Raw genomic sequence first — 19044 nt, forward strand, 5'->3', positions numbered from 1 at the left:
TGAATGAATTAGGTAAGAAATTCAAATTAATTTGAGCCTTCTAATGCCACAACACTGCTCTAAAATCTCAGCCTAATTCCCTGATGGTACCTTTTTTCTTTATTTGAGTTATACTTTAACTGCTAATGCTAAATAAAAGGCAAAAGAGATTCCTGACATAAATAAGGTTCTGATTCTATTTCAGGATTGTTGGTATCAAAACCTATACTTGAAGAGGAAATAAAATTATCTTTTCCTCAACAGGCAGAAGCTACCAAGGTGAAAGAATATTCTATCTCCTGAGGTATCTATAGCCCTGGCTGAAAGCGTAAGAATTGTTCTGACTCACCTGGATAGCAGAGCCTGTAAAACATATACAGGCACAGTAATTTTACCAACTCATACACACTACCATTCATGAACCTTAGCACGTTAAAACCAGTAGAATCTAGCTGTTATTGAAATGAAACTGCCACCTGAAGCGATATATTGCCTGGAAAAACTTATCTTAAAGAAAAAAGGTAAGAAATGTCATAGGAATTATTAGTAGCTGCTGCCTCCAAAACCAAAGTCTGTTTCTTGATAGCTTATTACATAAATGTACCTGTAACCTGTAACCCCCAGAGAGCTGATCTGCAGATACTTTGGAAAGACCGTGCATGCCTACAGACTGAAATCACCCTGGAGCCTTGCCACAAAAATTTAATTACAACAGTGAGGGCTTTTCTTTTTCCCTCTCTTCATCCACCATGTGAAATTGCAGGGAGGTCTTACAATGAAAAAAAGGAACACAAAACACACGTCATTGTGCGCGTAGCAAAACATTGTAGAAGTTGCCCCAAATTCTGAAGGGACAGCAATATTTCTCACTCTTGGAAGAACCTTGTCATCAGTCAAACAAGCAATGATGCTTCCTTAATATAAACTTCACCACTAAACTACTGAAATTATATCCTTCAGCCAGTCTTACAATCTCATCAAGACACTGATTGATCTACACAGTGTCACTATAGAGAAGAAAAATACTTGGCTTAATTTTATTTTTTTTTTTAAATGAGTAAATGTAACAGTAACTTTAAACACCTCACCTGACCTTAGGAATGGACATCAGCCCTAAAACTAGCATACCAAACTTCATGTCTGTACGTGCAATAGGGCTTCTAAATTCCCACTATAGAAAACGAGCGTCTGGTCAATATAGCCAGTGGAGTCAAGAGAAAGGTTCTGCTCAGCCTAAAGCTGATCCCTGGGGCATGACTCAAGTTCGTGTTTAAAACATTAATTTAGACTTCTACACATCTGTAGGTGAGGTAGGGAATCTATTCAGTTGCTTGTATGACGTTGTATAATGACATTTGAGGCAGCTGACCTAGACTAACCAGTCTAGCAGACACCTCTACCTCACCTTCAGCTGCTGCTCCAGGTTTGTACAGGTGTCCTGTTCATCCTGCCTTGTATCCACTAGTTCTGTACGGAAGTTTAGGGCTTTTCAGTGACTGTAGACACATGTTCAGAGGCAATTCAACCAAGCCCCAGAGTGAGAGGAATTAATCTCTAGATTTGTAGGCCTGAAATTTGATGCCTAGATATGGTGTATGAGTTAGAGGATGATTCAGTTACCTAAATCTATATATCTTGTGTCTTTTCAGGAACTCTGGTATCTGATGTATTCACATGGGACTGGTAAATAGAGTTCAGAAAACGTACACCGTTCTGCAGCACAAACTGGAGGTCGTGCTAAAGTATTTCACACAGCACTGGACATTAAAATTCATGCAGCTGAATTCAGTCTCAACCCAGGGAGGAACAATAAGTCTGTAAGGCCAAATAGGCAGCAGGCTGAGTCTTCAGGTTACAAGTCCAGGCTTGTGGGTGTGAGTGGCACCCAAGACATGCCTTAAGGCAGCTGAGGAATGTCAAAGGCTGAGAGATGAGACAGGGAAGGGTGCTATCCCCTTTCCACTGTCTAATTACAGAGCTATCTGAAGTGGAAATTAAGCAGAGTGTAACTACCTAAATCCCGTTGTAGATCCCTTCAAAGTTGTTTGACTTTCAGAAGTGTTGAATGTTCTGCACTTCCCAAAATCAGGGGCCTATACCTGTGTTCTCACTGAGGTTTTATTTTGTAAGCATGGCTGGAGGGTTTGATTTTCATAGATGATGAATAGTATTAATTAATGTCTGTAGTTTGGCACCTGGCAACTGCAGAACTCAAAATTAGATGCTATTTTTGAAAATGTGAAACTCTGTCTTTAAGCTCCAGAGAAACATTTCACAGAGATGGAAAGGGGCTGTTTCACCAGCTTCACCTCATATATATAAATCACCAAGCTTTATTTTTAAATGTTGGTTGACTTTTAGGGGTGGGGTGGATCTTGTTTAGAATAACTGTTGTTTTTTTTTCTTTTTTTAAAGGGAGAGGATTAGGTTTTCTTCACACACAGGCTTTGGGATCTGAAGAACAGTGAGAGTTCTTTTGCAGGTGGGGCACCACCTTTTCCAGCCCCATATGCTTAATTAAGGACTATCTGCTTTGGGAAGTGTATGGACTCTGTCGCTTAGCAACCACCCTCCCTCTTCTCAGAGTGGCAGGAGGATGCTCTGCGTAAGCATGTGCACCGGTAATCTGGTTTTCAGACCACAGAAGGCCTTGTTTTGCTAGTCAGCCCGATCATATACAGAGATATTTTGCAGACGAACAGTCCATTTCAACTCAGCGCAGGCAAAATCTGAACCAGCTCCTTTTAATGTTCTGTCTCTGAGCTGGAAGTATTTGAGATCATTGTATCTTGTTTGCTGGGAAAATTAAGGGAATTTTACCTGTGCAGTGAGTTTCTAGTCCAAGTTTTTACTGAAAACCCTGTTGCAAACTGTGTGAAGTCTTGCTAAAGTATCCAGGAGGTTTTCTGAGAACAGAGAGAAATGTGAAGAACATTTAGCCACAAAAATGGAGAGTCATTACTGTTGCATGGGACTGAACTGAAAGACAGTCACTTGACTGGTTAAGAAACACACAGGGTTCACATGATGATTTTTTCCCTCTGGCCACTTGTCAGAAGTGTAATGAAGCAGCAGTGAGCTGGTTATATATCTTTGTGTTTGTACTACCTACACAGGAGTACGCTAGTCATCCGGTGCTGATGGGTCTAAGACGTACACTAGATGGTGCTTGCACAACACAGGGAGCAAAAAGTGCGTCTGTCTCAAGATGTGTCAGCAACTCAATGCTCCACCTCCTCCTCGAGTATTTTCTGTGATGTGCACTCTGTTCCGTTAAGTGGAGTCATGTAATTAAATATAGAAGGTTCATGAGTGATGTAAAAAAATGGTTATTTCCTATTTCACTGACCAATGCAATAAAGAGATAAAAGCATTCATTTGCATATCTGTAAATATGTTTCCACATGCTTATGTATATACACAGTCTTGGCAGCTCCAAGTTTCTAAAGACAGAGATCTGCTATCGTGAAACCTTTTCTATATTGCTTTAAACAGCTACACATGCACAGAACTGAGATGAAAGGAAGGGCTCTTTACATATGTTTGTACAGCACCCAGCACCATACAGGTCTTAACTAGTGTCTAAAATCTACCATGCACTCTCAAGAATTCTAGAAAAGGAGGGGGGTGGGGGTCGGGGGGGTGGGGGGGAAGGAGTATCTTCCCCATTTCATCAGCATTGTCACAGAAAAGAAAAAAAGAAAACCCCGAGTGCTGAAGGAAAAGATCTCTGTGCACTGTATAAAGACATATAAATTGTGTAAAAGCTTTTTATATACCCTTGGGACATCTGAAAAACTAAAGGGGAAAAACCCCTGAATCAATCATTGTTATATTTCCATGTGCTCCATAAATTTTGTATATCTCAACAAAGGATGTCTTGGATTTCATTCAAAAATAAAAATAAAAAGCTTCAAAAATTATTAACAATAATTCAAGTGTCAACATAATATATATGTTCACCATATCCCAGCTCAAATAGGATAAGCACACTACCAAGTTTTACCATATATTGATTCTTGGTACATTGTTTTTAAAGTCCAGACACAGTAACAGCTTACGATAGTTTAACATCCCAGTTAAACATGTTTAACTCTAAATTTGTTTAAGGATCTTGCTTATTTCAGTCATGTCTGGAGGCTCGTATACCTGGAATGTGGTCTAAAATCAAATGTAATTACTTTCAATGGATGCACATTTTGAGCAAGGCTGGGTTTTGGACAGAGAAAGGGAAGTGGATAGTAGGACTGGGGGGAAGGAGGACTGCCAGAAAGAAGAGAGAAGTTGAGCCAGATTTGCTTGGATTGGTGCCAACACGTGAACCCAAACATCCCAAATCAAATTGTGCTGCCAAAGCACAAGCAAGAGCTAAGCAACAGTTTCTGCAGTCTTCTAATACCTGAGTACATTGTAGTCCAGGTGTTTGTAAGAGGAACAGTGGTGGCAAGCTATACTCTGTGTTTTATTAAATGGGATGGGATGTAATGAAGGTTGGGGTTTCCAATATGGCTGTTCCTGGAAGAGTTGTGCAGGTGCGTACCAAGGCCAAGTTGCTGAAGGTGTAACAGAAGCAGATAAGCATTAACAATATTAACCAATAGGTTTTTAACTCTCAGGGTAAGCCAGGCATTTAATTCAGCTGTGTTTTGACACTAGCTTGCCATGATTCTGTGGCCTTCTTATTTTATTTTTTTCTGAAATCCAAGGAGCTTCACTGGCTTCACTATGAAGCAAGAACATGCTTGAAAGTGGGCCAAGACATACTAGCTTCCAAGTGGCCCATCGTGGAGCAGGGTCAAGCCAGAATATGCCTGCATCTGGATTTTGTTATTTAGAAGAGCAACAACACCTGTTTCCCATTTATGCAGCAGAACAGGCAGTTGAGCTCCAAACTTGGCTGCTATGATTCCTTCTGAATCCAGGAGGAGTCAGATGCCAGGTGCTGGCTTTTGCAGCTCTGTTGCACCAGAATTTAGCTTGGGTTATTACATGCTGTAGCAGTTCCAGTTAAAGGCAGCCCTGCTTTCTTGTTCTGTTTCCCCCCATTCCTCCTGCCTGCCAGCCTCCCCCCGCCTCCTGCCCATGTTCTCAGTCCAGACTGGGAGGCAGACATCTAAACCTGGTAAAATCCAGAAGTATCTAGGTAGATCCAGCTCTTTCCTAGACCTACAGGAAGGTCAAGAGGCTTTCCAAAGCAAGGGCTGAGTGTTTTTGTGGGGGTGGATGGTGGGAAGAAGCAGGGAGGAGGGACAGGGAGAAGACACATCAGGAGTTTTCATGATTCAAATCCAGTAAGTGTATCGCGTCAGTCATAAGAGAAAGACATGCTCTGCAGTTGGAGCCAAGGTGTCTGGACCATCTGAGTTGGCATCTCCTTCACGTTGTTGTAGTCTGTCCAGCTGATAGATAAATAAGCAAATAAATAAATCTTACCCCGGCAAAATAGACACACCCGTGCATTACACAAGGTGCACTGAATCACAGACATTAGCATTTCACTGTCTGTGTCCGATGGAGGGTGGGAGCTCATATCCTGCAGCAGGGCAGTTAAAATAATCGATGAGTGCGTGTTCAATCCCCAGGAAGGGGGGGGGGGGGGGAGGGAGAGAGAGGGAGAGAGGGAGGGTGTGGTGGCTGGGGAGGGGGGATGGGAGGTGGGAAAGGTGCTGATTTCAGCCCTGTAGCGTCAGGATTGCGTCAATTTGGGTTTCAACCACGTCTTCAGTCTCGGAGCGGAGCTACTCAGAAGAGCCAAAACAGGAAGGGGGCTGCAAATCAGTGTGCAAAGGGGAGGACCGAAGCTTCCCCTCCCCCCTTTCCTCCAGCCCCCTCGCAGCCTCCTCCTCCACCTTCCCCACCGCTCGTGTCTCCGGGTTTTGTTTTTTTGGGTTTTTTTTCTGTTGTTTTCTTTTTAAAAAAAAAAAAACACAAAACCAAAAAAACCCACAACACGCTGGAAAAGACGGTTGCCCGGGCGCTGTGAGAGCGGAGAGCCGGGGGACAGCAGGGCAGCGCGTTCGGCGCCCCGGGCAGGTCGCTCGGTACCCGGGAGGCGGCTCCCTCCCCCCGGACGGTGGCTCCCGCGCCCCGGACGGCGGCTCCAGCACCGCGGACAGCGGCTCCGACACCGCGGACAACGGCTCCGGCACCGCGGACAGCGCACGCCGCCAACATGGCTCCGATCGCGGCCAGCCAGCAGCAGTTCGGTAAGCGAGTCCCGGCCCCAACTCCCCGCCCGCGGGGCTGGGGGCTGCTCCCCTCCCCAGGAGGAGTGAACGCAGGCAGCCTCTGCCGAGCCACCCCGCGCCTCCCAGCACGCAGCTTGTTGGGAGGAACCTGATTCCCCCCAGTTCTCTTCGACCTCAGAAGTTGTGTGAATTTGCTTTCTTTTCCTTCTCTCTCTCTCTCTTCCTTCCTCCCTAACCCGTTCCCCCCCCCCCCCCCCCCGCCAGTAAAGCACCGGGAGAGATGAAGAGGTTTGTGTAGGTGCGTTTTCAGATGAGAGAGGTTCGGGGTTGTTTTCTCTGTCTTGGTTAAAGTAGCGTGGCTTCAGAGTTAAATGATGTAAATGCACCCTGTGCCACGGAGAAAATCTTTGTTCAAGCCATTCTTGGAATAATTGTCATTCCTTTTTTCTTGTTGTAGAGAAAGACTTGTTAACCGTTAGTTAAAGTAAAAGGTAGTTTTGTAAAGGACATTGCTAGGAAGATGAAAATACAGGATACCAGTGTTTTTAGCTAAACAGCTGCATCTTGATCAATCTGGGTTCCTTGAGAATAGCAATGAAAACAATGAACTTTTCAGTTGTGTCATTTCTACGCACTGGATGTAGGGTGATCAACTGTGATACCAGAAGTTTCAGAAACAGTCATATACGTGCACTTATAAAATAGGTACATAAATAGCTTTACGCAGAAAAGCAGTAAGTAGAAATGTTTCTGAACTCTGCTTTACAAATATTGACTCTAGCCTAGATTATAATTGCTTTAGCAATGGTTTAATTCAAGGATCATTCCACTGACATAAGTGAAGTGACTCCAGATTTATATCATGTAACTGAAATAATAACTTCTCCCAGGATCAGTAGGTGATGCTTCCTATTAATACGCTGCCTTGAATGTTAACCAATTGATTTACATTATGACAACAGCAAGAAATTCAGGTTGCAACATAACTAGTTGTAAATATAAAACCATTTTATTTACCATTTTGCCTTCGTTCCTACCCCACCCACTTGATGTTTCTAACCACACTTGTGACATCATGCTAAACTAATTACTTATTTAAGAAAGATAATTAATATTTTAATCACCAAATTGATTCTACCACTGCTTTCAGTAGTTGTAGAATTAAAAATATAGCATAACATCCATTACTATAAAAAGTCTGTCATCTCATTAAAAAGTATTGTAAATGTGCAAATCATTCTTAAAAGCTATTAAAGTATTCTGATTAGTTTTCTGTTACTTCATGCTTTCTACCTTTATACCATGTATATTTAAATTTCTGCAGCCCAGGGAATTCTTGAAACTCAGAGCCACGTGCTTAACTTAGAAAAAATACTTTTTGGTTATGTATATAATTGTCAGTCATTTCATTAGGTTCTTACAAGTAAGTATGTAGCCTGATACAGCTTGTGGGCAAAGGGAAAGTGACATGAATATTGTCAGAAGAAATTAATAGCCAGGCCCGATCCTTTCTGTGCTGGAACATTATGTCCTACTTTGCTCTGATAGTATTGTGGATTTTTTTGAGTCATCCCACTAAAGAGCAAAGGTAGAGTGGCAGCACATCTATCTGCCCAGCTTTTACCTGGATGAAGCTGATTTAGTAATACATAGAGGGGGATAGTTTTGCTTTTCTCATCCAGAACGATCTGCTAATCGTTTGTGAGAGAACCAGAACTGTTACACAATTGCCTTTATGCATAAACAATGTCATTCCATTAATATTCTACTGGTCTTCCACTGTTGCAGGGAATAAAGATTAAGCTCTGATTGTTACATTGTGGGAGGTTTAAACTCACTTAGTAATGTTACTTATGGGCAAAATTGGATTTCCAATTAGTTGTGCTCATTTGCCCCTTTGATACATGCTCTGAAGGGCTAATGGTACTCTATATGTAACTAATGCATCCACATGACAATTCAGGTTGTAACACTTGCTCAGTTTTCTCTTTATTCAGTTTAAGTATAGGATTCATATTAAGGTAGAAGAGAATTATGTTTTAATGTTTTTCTTATATACTCCTAAAAAGTAGTGACCCTTCCTGTAAACTCCCCATAGCTTTGATTCATAGTGTCTTAAATGCAAAGCTTAGTGGTTATCAATGACACACTTAATAGGTTTTTTCAGCTTTGGACTCACGTGCAACTGCCCAATGTCACATCCATCTGGAAAAGACACTTGGTATATAATTATTCTAAATTTTCTTGATAGACTTTCTCCTACAAAGTATTGAAAATCCCATTGAAACTGTTGAGCGTTATAACCTCCAATTAAACTCAGTTCTTTCAAGAGATAACTCCAGGCAATTATGGGATCAGAGCATAAAAAAATGAGTTAACTGAGTGTACAAGGTATTCTAGGAAACACTGTGAAAAACAGACAACGTATCTATAAGTAATGCATATTTCAGGATCTGTTTTATCTAACCAACAAAGCCCCATAACCTCAAAGCTGAAACCTGCTGAAAGCTGGTATTACTCACAGACATAAACTCAGACACTACACACAGAGGGATGAGATAGTCGAGCAATTACTAATGGTTATTACTATCAGGATGGGAATAGTATTTTCCTCCCAAACACTCTGTGTATGGAAAAACACTAACATAACGAGCGTGCCTTAGTATGGGACTACACATTCATGCCTGCAGGTGGCGAGCGATATGTACAATGCAAAGCACTTTCAGTCTGTTGATCCTGCTGCTATTACCATCTCGTATCAGTTTGTTTTACTCAATTATTACTTTGTTAAATATCACACAGAGTCCAAGGCATTGCTGCTTATGTGCTTGTTGCTATTTATTTGATTTGCAGATGAAATTCCTACAGTGGTTGGGATCTTTAGTGCATTTGGCCTTGTCTTCTCTGTCTCCCTTTTTGCTTGGATCTGCTGCCAACGTAAATCTTCCAAATCCAATAAGACCCCTCCATATAAGTTTGTCCATGTTCTGAAGGGGGTTGATATTTACCCTGAGAATCTCAACAGTAAGAAGAAGTTTGGAGCAGATGATAAAAGTGAAGCAAAGAACAAATCAGCGATGCCAAAGAATTCTCTCCATCTTGACCTGGAGAAGAGAGATCTAAATGGCAACTTCCCCAAAACAACCCCTAAAATCCAGAGCTCTCCAGATCTTGAAAATTTGTCTCCTAAGCGCTTTGCAGAAAGGAAGAAAGATTCAGTATCCCCTGATAGTTTAAAATCCATCACTTCCCTGTCATCTGAAGATAAACAAGACAAGCTAGGAACTCTCTTTTTCTCCTTAGAGTACAACTTTGAGAAAAAGGCATTTGTAGTGAACATCAAAGAGGCACGTGGGCTGCCAGCAATGGATGAACAGTCAATGACTTCTGATCCCTACATCAAAATGACAATCCTGCCTGAGAAAAAACACAAGGTGAAAACCAGAGTGCTGAGAAAAACCTTAGATCCAGCTTTCGATGAGACCTTCACGTTTTATGGGATCCCCTATAGCCAAATTCAAGACTTAACGCTTCACTTTATGATCTTGAGCTTTGACAGGTTTTCCAGAGATGATGTCATTGGAGAAGTCCTCATTCCCCTCGCAGGAATTGAACTGTCAGAAGGAAGGCTGCTAATGGACAGAGAGATCACCAAAAGAAATGTTAGGGTAACATATTTTTTATTTAAACTTTAAAAGTGTTGTGTTAGTGTTAGCTATGTTTCTTGCGTAATGCTGCTAGCATCTTGGAAAGAAAAGGGAACAGGCTCATCGTGCAAGTCATTGAGATGCTTTCATAATGGCAGTATGAGGAAGCAATTACACAAATGTAATAAAAGAACATTACAATGAGCATGTTGCAAGAAATTGCTAATGTTCTAAACTCTACTTGCTTATTCAGCTGATCCAGCAGGTTTGGGTGGGCCCATTTACATTAGGTCAAGCAGCCTCAATCCACATTAATTTGCTTTAAAAGGAAAGAATGCAAAGAGTTATTTATTATTCCCCTTCTCCTCCCTCCCCTTTTCTGTTTGAAATCATTCTTTCTTAAATGTTATTGAAGACAATGTAAATCTTTCACTTCAGCTACATGGGTTTTATAGCAGATTCTTAAAGAATGCAGGTAGTCTTTAGTTAAGGAACCTGTTGGAGATCATATTGATGATGCAGTAGCATGTTCTTGCACTTCAGTGCTGTCACTACCTTCTACTACTCAAGAATTGTGATACAGGCTGCAGCTCTGCTAAGGATAGTAAGACACGAGGGAGAAGCCAAAGACTTATCGAAGTCAATGGCAAAACACACTGACTTCACTGGGCTAAAAATATTTCATACCATTTTGTCTCATTTCAGAATGTAAAGATCATTTACAACCATCACAGCTGAGCCACAGAAATGCACATGCATCACACACACGTCTCTTAATCTCTACTAAGGAAGTGGAATGTGTATTGACTTTCAATTCGATTGTTTTCAAAGAGCAAGCATGCTGCCAAATCAAAGAAATGTCTACCAGACAACATACCTATAACTAATACTGTTATTTTACAATTCTAAGACTATATTACAACAACTATAACTATGTCACTGATATTTTGTTGATAACTTATTGGGTTTTCTGGTATATAAAATATTGGTTTTGCTTGTTTCCCTTGTCTTCCTCCTTTCTCTGAAATAAACTACTCTTGCAAATTCAAATCTAATAATCATAGAGAAAGTCTTTGATCTCATCTTTATATCATGTGTCTTATACTACTTTAGAAAGTGTCAGGGATGAGATTTCACTAACTGTTTGAATCCTTCCTGTTTAAAAAAAATTACTGAAGATTTTTTTTTTTTAATTACCTTTTTTTTTTTTTCTCAATATATCTTTATGAAATTTGTTTTGCTTAAGATCTTTTTTATTCACTGAGATTTTTTTCTCAGGATGTAGGATTTCATTTCTAATTTCTGAAGCTAATGATGCCATGTCAACCTATATTTTCACTTATTTATTATTTATTTTTGTTCAGTCTAATAATGAACCATAAGAAGAGTTATATAACTACAGCAGAGGGAAATGATATTTGCTATGTAAAGCAGCACAGCTCCATAAGTTATATCCTTTTACACCGTTTCAGAACATACAGTTATGTGACATTTCATAAATCTTCTTAATTCTGGTTTAAAGCTTGGTCAATGTAATTGCTTATAAATAGTCTTATTCCTTTTTTTCTTTCATTTCCTCAGAAATCATCTGGGCGTGGAGAATTACTGATCTCTCTCTGTTATCAGTCTACAACAAACACGCTCACTGTGGTTGTTTTAAAAGCCAGGCATCTACCAAAATCTGATGTGTCAGGATTATCAGGTAATGCTTTTACTAATGAATATGCCCTAAGAATATAAAACAGACAGAAGACAGATGAAATGTGGCATTTCAAAGACTAAAAATAGCCCATAAATGCAGAAATGGTGTCACTATTATTTGCAGCCTATTTATTTTATTCATATCTAGGTCAATGCTTTATTTTCCAGGGTATGTATTTTACAAAGTTGTTCTTCAATCACATGTTAAAAAACCCATGACGTCTGTTAGCAGTGGAAACCAATGAGTTTTGTGATTGTCTTGAACAGAACCCGTCTGCCATAAGTATGGGAAGTTGTTTGCAGATACTAAAAGCTTTTATCTATGACAAAACCCCAGTTTATTTATAGACGATCAGTATTGAGTGAGAGCATCGTATGGTTTATCTCAGCTTAGCACCAAGAAAAGCAGCAAGTTACATCTGTGCTGAATTTGGCCCACTGAGCACTAACATTTCCTGGGCAAGGTGAAAAGGTGAACTGTGCCAGTGCTGGAAGCAGGTTGTAACATCACACCCGTGCTTTATCATGAGCTGTACCTGGGGTGCGCTAAGAAGGAACAGGTTTTGCACTCCCTTCTCCTGGTCTCGTTGTGCCATTTTGCGTTTTGCATTCAGTGGAACCTCCTTTGAAGCCAATATTAGAACTGCACTTAGATGCACATTAATGCTAGATAAGGTAATAACAGGATAAAATTTAATGTACAGTATGCTAAGGATAAGACAACCACACAAAAAGAACAGTACACGACAAAGGACTATACCAACTGTAGCACATCTGCTGTTGATTCTGTATAGGACTGATACTCTTTCACTTCACAGGATTTTTTTTTTTTTTTTAAAAGAAGTAGTTTTGGAAACCACTGAATCATAATTACTACAGCCAATAATACAGTCTTTCTACTTCTCACACCAAAAAATACTGCAATTTACCTAGAAAGTTAACCCATCCTGGATCCAATAGAACAAAGCTATAGACAGCTCCCATTTACATGGTGGAGTTCCATTGAAATCTTCCTTCTGATCTCAATTTTATTCACGTATCATAAGGAGAAAGGATATAAATGGAGCCCAACAAAACAATTTACTCCACTATGAGAGTGCATGTGTACTTTTAATAACCAAGCCCAAAGTCACAGCAGATAGTGGAGGTTTCATGATAACAGCATGGCGGCAAGCTGATCTCAACAGATCAAGTCTGGCTGAGGTTGACCCAGGTGGGAAAGTAATTTGGAAACAAAAGCCCTCCTAGTCTCAGCAGCCACATGGACCATATAGCACATCCAAACTACACATTTGCTTGCTGTACATCTTATAAGTAAAGCTATAAATTTTGTTTGCTCTTTCTGCTTTCCTCAGTACAACCTTGCTGATTATAATAGGAATATAATATTTCTAAGAGATACAGGCCGCCATACTACACCTGGACACCTAGTTCATTTAAACAGTTCTTCATTATTTGCTGTTCATCAGCAAGACCAGGTTCAATAGATATTTGGGTGTCAGTAACACATTGCACTCACGACTGTCCTTATTTCCTCTGTGACTTTCCCCTCAGCCCAACATAAAGCTTGGACAAGGAGGAGGGTTAAATGGTGTTTCTATGGGGTCAGCTAAACAATTGCATAACTCAATCTCCTTAGGAAGATGGGAACTTTTTTACTCAGAAACTGTTCCATTCCACAAACCTCCTTGGTTTCCTTGATCACTGGTGTTGAGGTCTCCTAGTAGACCTAATAAAAATCAAGAGAGACATTCTAGCCTTATCTAGTAGCTGGCCAGAAGTAATAGTCAGAAAATGTCCTTTAAACAGAAATGAACAACAGTGTGAATCCACTAATGGGTATTGATTCTGATATTTTTAATGCTTGTGTGACATATATACATTCTAAAGCCAATGAACATTCTAAATACATTAAACCCTATTTTAAAAATGTTTGTTATGGTGGTAGAATGTGAAAGTGAAGATGTATTTTTTCATACCTTACTCCTGTTAAGCTATTGTCCGTTCAAGGAAACAAAAACCTTTTCATCATCCGACCATTTCACTCTGATAACTTTGGCATAGCATTTCTAAATACAGTTCAGTTTTAATTTTACTTTTTTAAAAAAATATTCAACTATTATTGATGTTTATTAGCTGATTGTTTACATAGACTATTTTGTTTGACTGGGTCCAGTAGAAAGGATTTTGTACTGCATCTTTGCACCATGAGAATTTGGAAACAGGCCCACATTTGCACTGAAATAAATGCCAAGGTACTTGAAAGAGATGATTTTTAAAGCATTCTCTAGAATTCCTCTGAAGGAAGAAATACAGCCATTGCTGAAGACAATAGCAAAGGAATCTTGCAACAGTTGAATAATTATGAGGAATGCAAACCCTCAAAGTTGATTCAACAGCTAAAATTATGGACATTTTCCCTTCCTTTCTTCAACAGTAGTACAGAACAGACATAAAGCCAAGTACATACCCTAACAACGAATGTACACTTACATTTAAAGTTTAGTGTTAAATTTGTTCAATAAAAATTGGTGGGAGCAATTTAATCAAGCTAATTGACTTTGGTAGAACCACAACAGAAATGAATCGCATCCATTCATCCATTCTCTCAGCACGAGCTTATTCTCTCCTTTCTGAGGCTTTTCTTTGCGTAAGTCTTAGTAACGTTAATGATTATCCCCTACTGGTAGAATGTGTGAAAAGAAGATTTCTGTTACACATAAATATGTAATGACACATATTTGTCAGAGTCCATTAGAATTTTGTGTACTTTCAGACCACCTTTGCATGTAGTAGAGATGTTATTAGGGTTAATGGACTACAGGGCAGGATTTATGTGATGAAGGAGACACCTGTATTTGATCAGATGAATCACGCCCTAAACTTCACTGACTATCTTGATTACATCTTTGGTGACAATAAAGGGAGTTTAAAGGGACTAATTCAGATGTAAACACAAAAATTGGATGAGATGAATCATCTTTAATAACTTGAAACAGCTCCTCATTGTGATGTAATTATGTTGGTAAGTCATGAAATTTACCATTAACTGGATCAACAAATTTCTAAAAAACACTGTTCAATAGCTGATCTGTGCTCTTTCTTTTCATTGCAGACCCTTATGTCAAAGTGAACCTGTACCATGCTAAGAAGAGAATTTCTAAAAAGAAAACCCATGTGAAGAAATGCACCCCCAATGCAGTGTTCAATGAATTGTTTGTCTTTGACATTCCTTGTGAGGGCCTTGATGATATCAGCATTGAATTTTTGGTTTTAGATTCAGAAAGGGGGTCAAGGAATGAGGTCATTGGTCGGTTAACCTTGGGATCTTCAGCAGAAGGAACAGGTGGAGAGCACTGGAAAGAAATTTGTGAATACCCTAGGAGACAAATTGCCAAATGGCATATGTTGTGTGATGGTTAACAGCTTAGAGAGGGGTTGGAACTTGAAAAACTATATATATTTCCATAGGCAAGGAGCAGTTTTCTTTCTTTGCTATGTATAATTACAGGCTTGTAACTACAAGACTTTTTTTTTTGGGGGGGTGGGGGAATAAAAACTGGATTGAATTATCAGAACAGAAGGTAACTAAATTTTCACAGTAAATAAAGGAATTTCTGTTTCATTAGACTTTAACATAATTGGATCAGATTCATACTTTTCTGGAGTTTAAATAGCCTGAAACTTCTGATGCACTATAAACTTCAATAAGAACAGACTACGTTTTATGAAAAAGTCACTGGAAACCTTATTAGTACTGTTATAGAGAAGATAACCTCATTAAAATATATCGCTAGATCTAAAAAAAACCCACCTGTGGCTTACTGGGGGAAGGGGCCGAATCTGTAAAAGCCATGGGGAATGAGGGTGAGTAGGCGGGGAATTCCTTCTGCCCCTCCATCAAAAACCTTCTTTTATGAAAATTCAATCATTATTTGTAAGTTTTGGTTACTTATACTTTGATCATCCCAAAGACTGAAGAGATTTTCAGCAATTTGCTTTACATACCACATCATGTGCAACTAGTTGTTTTATGTGTGGAAAGACTGTATAATTATTTACACTTGGATTTTTTAATATGTATATATATAACTTGTTTTATTACAGTGACCAAAATAGATACATTCTACAAATTGTTGAGCAAGTTAACATACATTGTTTTGTTAAAAGGGCTCCTTTATGGGTGACTGCACATGTTACAGTACAGCTAGAATTTGGGATTAGATATGGCTTGTGGTTTTTTCCTCTAGCAAGGATTATACTTTAAGCATTTAAAGCCATGGGAAAGCATTTCTACTGAGATGAGGTAACATGCAGGACATTACAGTCAATGACCTTTCACCAATTATATTTTAAGCCATTCAGTAATACTTAAAGAAAAGTTGTTTCTTCTTTTGTTTCATTAAAGAACAAACAAAATAGCGAGACAGAGAACAAAACCTTATTCTGCTGTTTAACTTCCTGAACTGTGAGTAATGACATTACAGTCACTAAGACTACTCCCAATATACAAAGTTTAATGCATTTTTAAACATTTGCAGGATAGGAAACCAAGCTCACATTATAATTTATCCGATATTATGTTAGACAAACTACTTGAAAAGTGCATTTTGCTTAGATTATATGCATTAATGTCCATTACTGATTGTACTGAAAACTGGTGGTAAGGGAAAATAACATCCTGATTTCATGTTAGTGTGACATATGTATGTTTAAACTTAAACTGTGCCAGGCTGGGGGAGTACGAAGTGTAACGTAAACAAGTATGTAAATAAAGCATTTAGACCTGTGAAATTTACTCTTGGTCACACCAGATAGATAGATTTTTAGGCCGTCAGAACTATAGCACAACTATAAGCAGGTTATTTCCTAAAGTTTGTACACTGATTTCTGATATAGAATTGTTTGCAAATATTACTCTTACATCATTTTCAATTACAATATATATAAAGAAGAATATAACGATGTTAGCTGTTGACACAAGAAGGATTTAAAAGGGGGAAAACCATTTTCAGTATTTTTGCATACGCCATTTTGTCACGTGTAATCCCACTGAAGTGAATGAGACTATTTGGGAATTAAGGTATTGCTCAATGCAAGTAAAGGTAACAGAATGGGCATGCCAGGTAAAAAACCCATATATTGGATGTCAAATTACTTTCATTAAACAACAGATCCAGGTCTTATTCAAAACTGTTGGAGATTTGTTGTTGACTTTACCTGTTCCCATATGGCCAAATTATGTTTGCAGTAAAGGACACTGAAATATGAAATATGCAAGTAGACAAATAGTACTGGAAGAATTCTATTGAGGCTCTTCCAGGTTTTGTGTCGGTATTTTCTCCAGTTTTTGAGAATGTGTTTGATATAACAGTGTTTATAAAGTTCTGTAAAAATACATTTTCAAAAGAACATAAACATGCTTTTTATGATAATGCTCAATGTAAAAACCCTGCATATTGTATGTATAAAGGAGAGGAATCTTTTTTGCTTATTTCTTTAGAAAGCTGATTAACTGCTTAAGGGCTGGAGTTTGCCAGCCATATTTAAGCAGAGCTAATCCAAAGCCACCAAGTCAAAGGAAAGATGCCCACAGGCTTCAGTGGGGTTTGAAGTGCAATCACAGGGCAAAACTCTTCTTGTGAGTCAACCCAGCAATATCAGTGGGACCATGGATAAGGGGAGACACTGTTTGATCTGACGGAGGCTGGGAGAGTTTAAGTCAGTACCACACAACCAGAGTTGTTACAATTTCTAGTAAGGAAAGAACTTCATACTGAAAGTGATTGCATGAAAGAGAGTGGGACAGCTTGTAATTAAAAAAAAAAAAAAAGGAGGTTTTGTATATTGTCCCATAAGTAGCGCATTATCTCTAAAAATCAGATGACAGGAGTCATCTGTCTCCAATGAACACAAATTCTGACATTAGGAGAAAAAAAATCCACATTTTTTAATTAATGATAGGCTGTGACCATCTTTCATTTTGCATCCAACAAGTCGTCATCAATTTTTTTTTTTCAAGTTTCTATAGCAGCCTGAGGTTTAATATTTCTACCAGTTAAATGGCAGTTGTTGGTGGGGGCAGGGGGTAGGAATGGGAAAGGGAAGCAAAGACATTTTTATTAAATCTAAAAAAACCCTGTAAATAGATTTTTTTTTTTTTCATTTAAAGCAATGTTTAGCTTGGAAAGTTGAGTAAAGGCGACTTGTAACACATCTGTAAACCAGACAAGGCAGGAGCGAATGTAGACCTGTGCCAAGATGAGAAATTCTGCTGTTTTATAAAGTATTCAATTCTCATTGTGAATATCTTGAACTCTGTTAAGGATACTGTACTGTATTAAACATGTAAAAAAATGATGTTTGTCTAAGTAGCTTACAAAAATAATAACTCCTTGAATGGGAGGCTATCCATGTCTGGAGATCTGTCGTAACTAAATACCTGATTCGTTATGGTGTTGTAACTTAATAGAAGCTATTCGAGAGGAAGCATGGTGTATGAGATTTTGTAAGTTATTTGTGCTGGTTCTGTATGTTGTGCCATGTGTGTAAGACAAGAATAAACTGCTGCTTTCGTTCATCCCATCCCAAAACAATTATCCCACCAATGTATCTTTTCCAGAGATTTCTGCTACTGTTTATATTCATGGTCTACTCTCTCATGCTTCTATCAAAAAACATTTGCCTTGCAAAGTCTTCCTCTTCTCACAGAGGTGTATTAGATTTGTTTTGTCAGATACTACCCGGGCATACCACATGTTCTTTATTAGTAGATTCTTGCTGCATACGTACATTTGTCTTGAATTGTACTGTACACTCAAGCTAGAACCTCAGACATGGCCCATGATAGAAAATCTGAGCCCTACATAGGCCCTACAGAGACTGATATACAGATGTAAACAAGAATGAATTCAGGCATATAGGTGGAAGAAGTAAAATGCAAGTCACATTACTATTGGAATCCTGGTGACGTTCCATTTGTTTTCCAGAAGCAAAAATTATCCCTTGGACAATCAGGCTGTACCACTCTTACTTTCTTTGATGTAAGGAAGTCATGTCAGGCACCAGCTTGTCAGGTGAGTCTGGAAGTTAAGGTAGAGAAAGCATTCCTTCACATGCTATACACAAATACAAACTTTGCTGCTGTGGTCTCTAAAGTTATTACAGTATTTTACCAGCACAGAGCCTAAAGCTAGGGAAAGAAGGTGGCAGTTGCAGCTGGCATACACATTGCCATTTAATGACTCCCATTGTGAGCCTACAACCAATTAACTGAAAGGGATCCCTGATCCTTGTCACAGAAATCAATGTATAAAAGCTATGACAGGGTCTACTAGCCAAATGCATGACATGGAACATCTTCCATGGATAGAGGCTGGTCTATTCTTCCTGGCAAATCTGTCCCCAGGAGACAGGTATCAAGTGTGAAAGACTGCTCTTTTCCATTCTATGCAGTCACTTCTTTTTTTTTTCCCTGCATAATACGGTTCTCCTCAAACAACGGTGATTCCATTTTCCACCCCAAAATA

At 39.0% G+C, this 19044-nt stretch overlaps 1 protein-coding gene across 2 annotated transcripts; it reads left to right on the forward strand.

Moving 5' to 3' along the window:
- Nucleotides 1-6114: 6114 nt before the first annotated feature.
- Nucleotides 6115-18116, forward strand: LOC143172909 (synaptotagmin-4). Of its 2 annotated transcripts, none has more exons than XM_076362785.1 (4): nt 6115-6185; nt 9021-9835; nt 11396-11516; nt 14631-18116. In XM_076362785.1, the coding sequence occupies exons 1-4, from the start codon at nt 6152-6154 to the stop codon at nt 14936-14938; spliced, it is 1278 nt and encodes a 425-aa protein (XP_076218900.1). In that variant the 5' UTR covers nt 6115-6151; the 3' UTR covers nt 14939-18116. The 2 variants fall into 2 exon arrangements, with proteins under 2 accessions (XP_076218900.1, XP_076218901.1); XM_076362786.1 differs by having other exon boundaries at nt 9021-9829.
- The last annotated feature ends 928 nt before the right edge of the window (nt 18117-19044 follow it).

Source organism: Aptenodytes patagonicus, chromosome Z (assembly GCF_965638725.1).
Source record: "Aptenodytes patagonicus chromosome Z, bAptPat1.pri.cur, whole genome shotgun sequence".
NCBI classification, from domain to species: domain Eukaryota; kingdom Metazoa; phylum Chordata; class Aves; order Sphenisciformes; family Spheniscidae; genus Aptenodytes; species Aptenodytes patagonicus.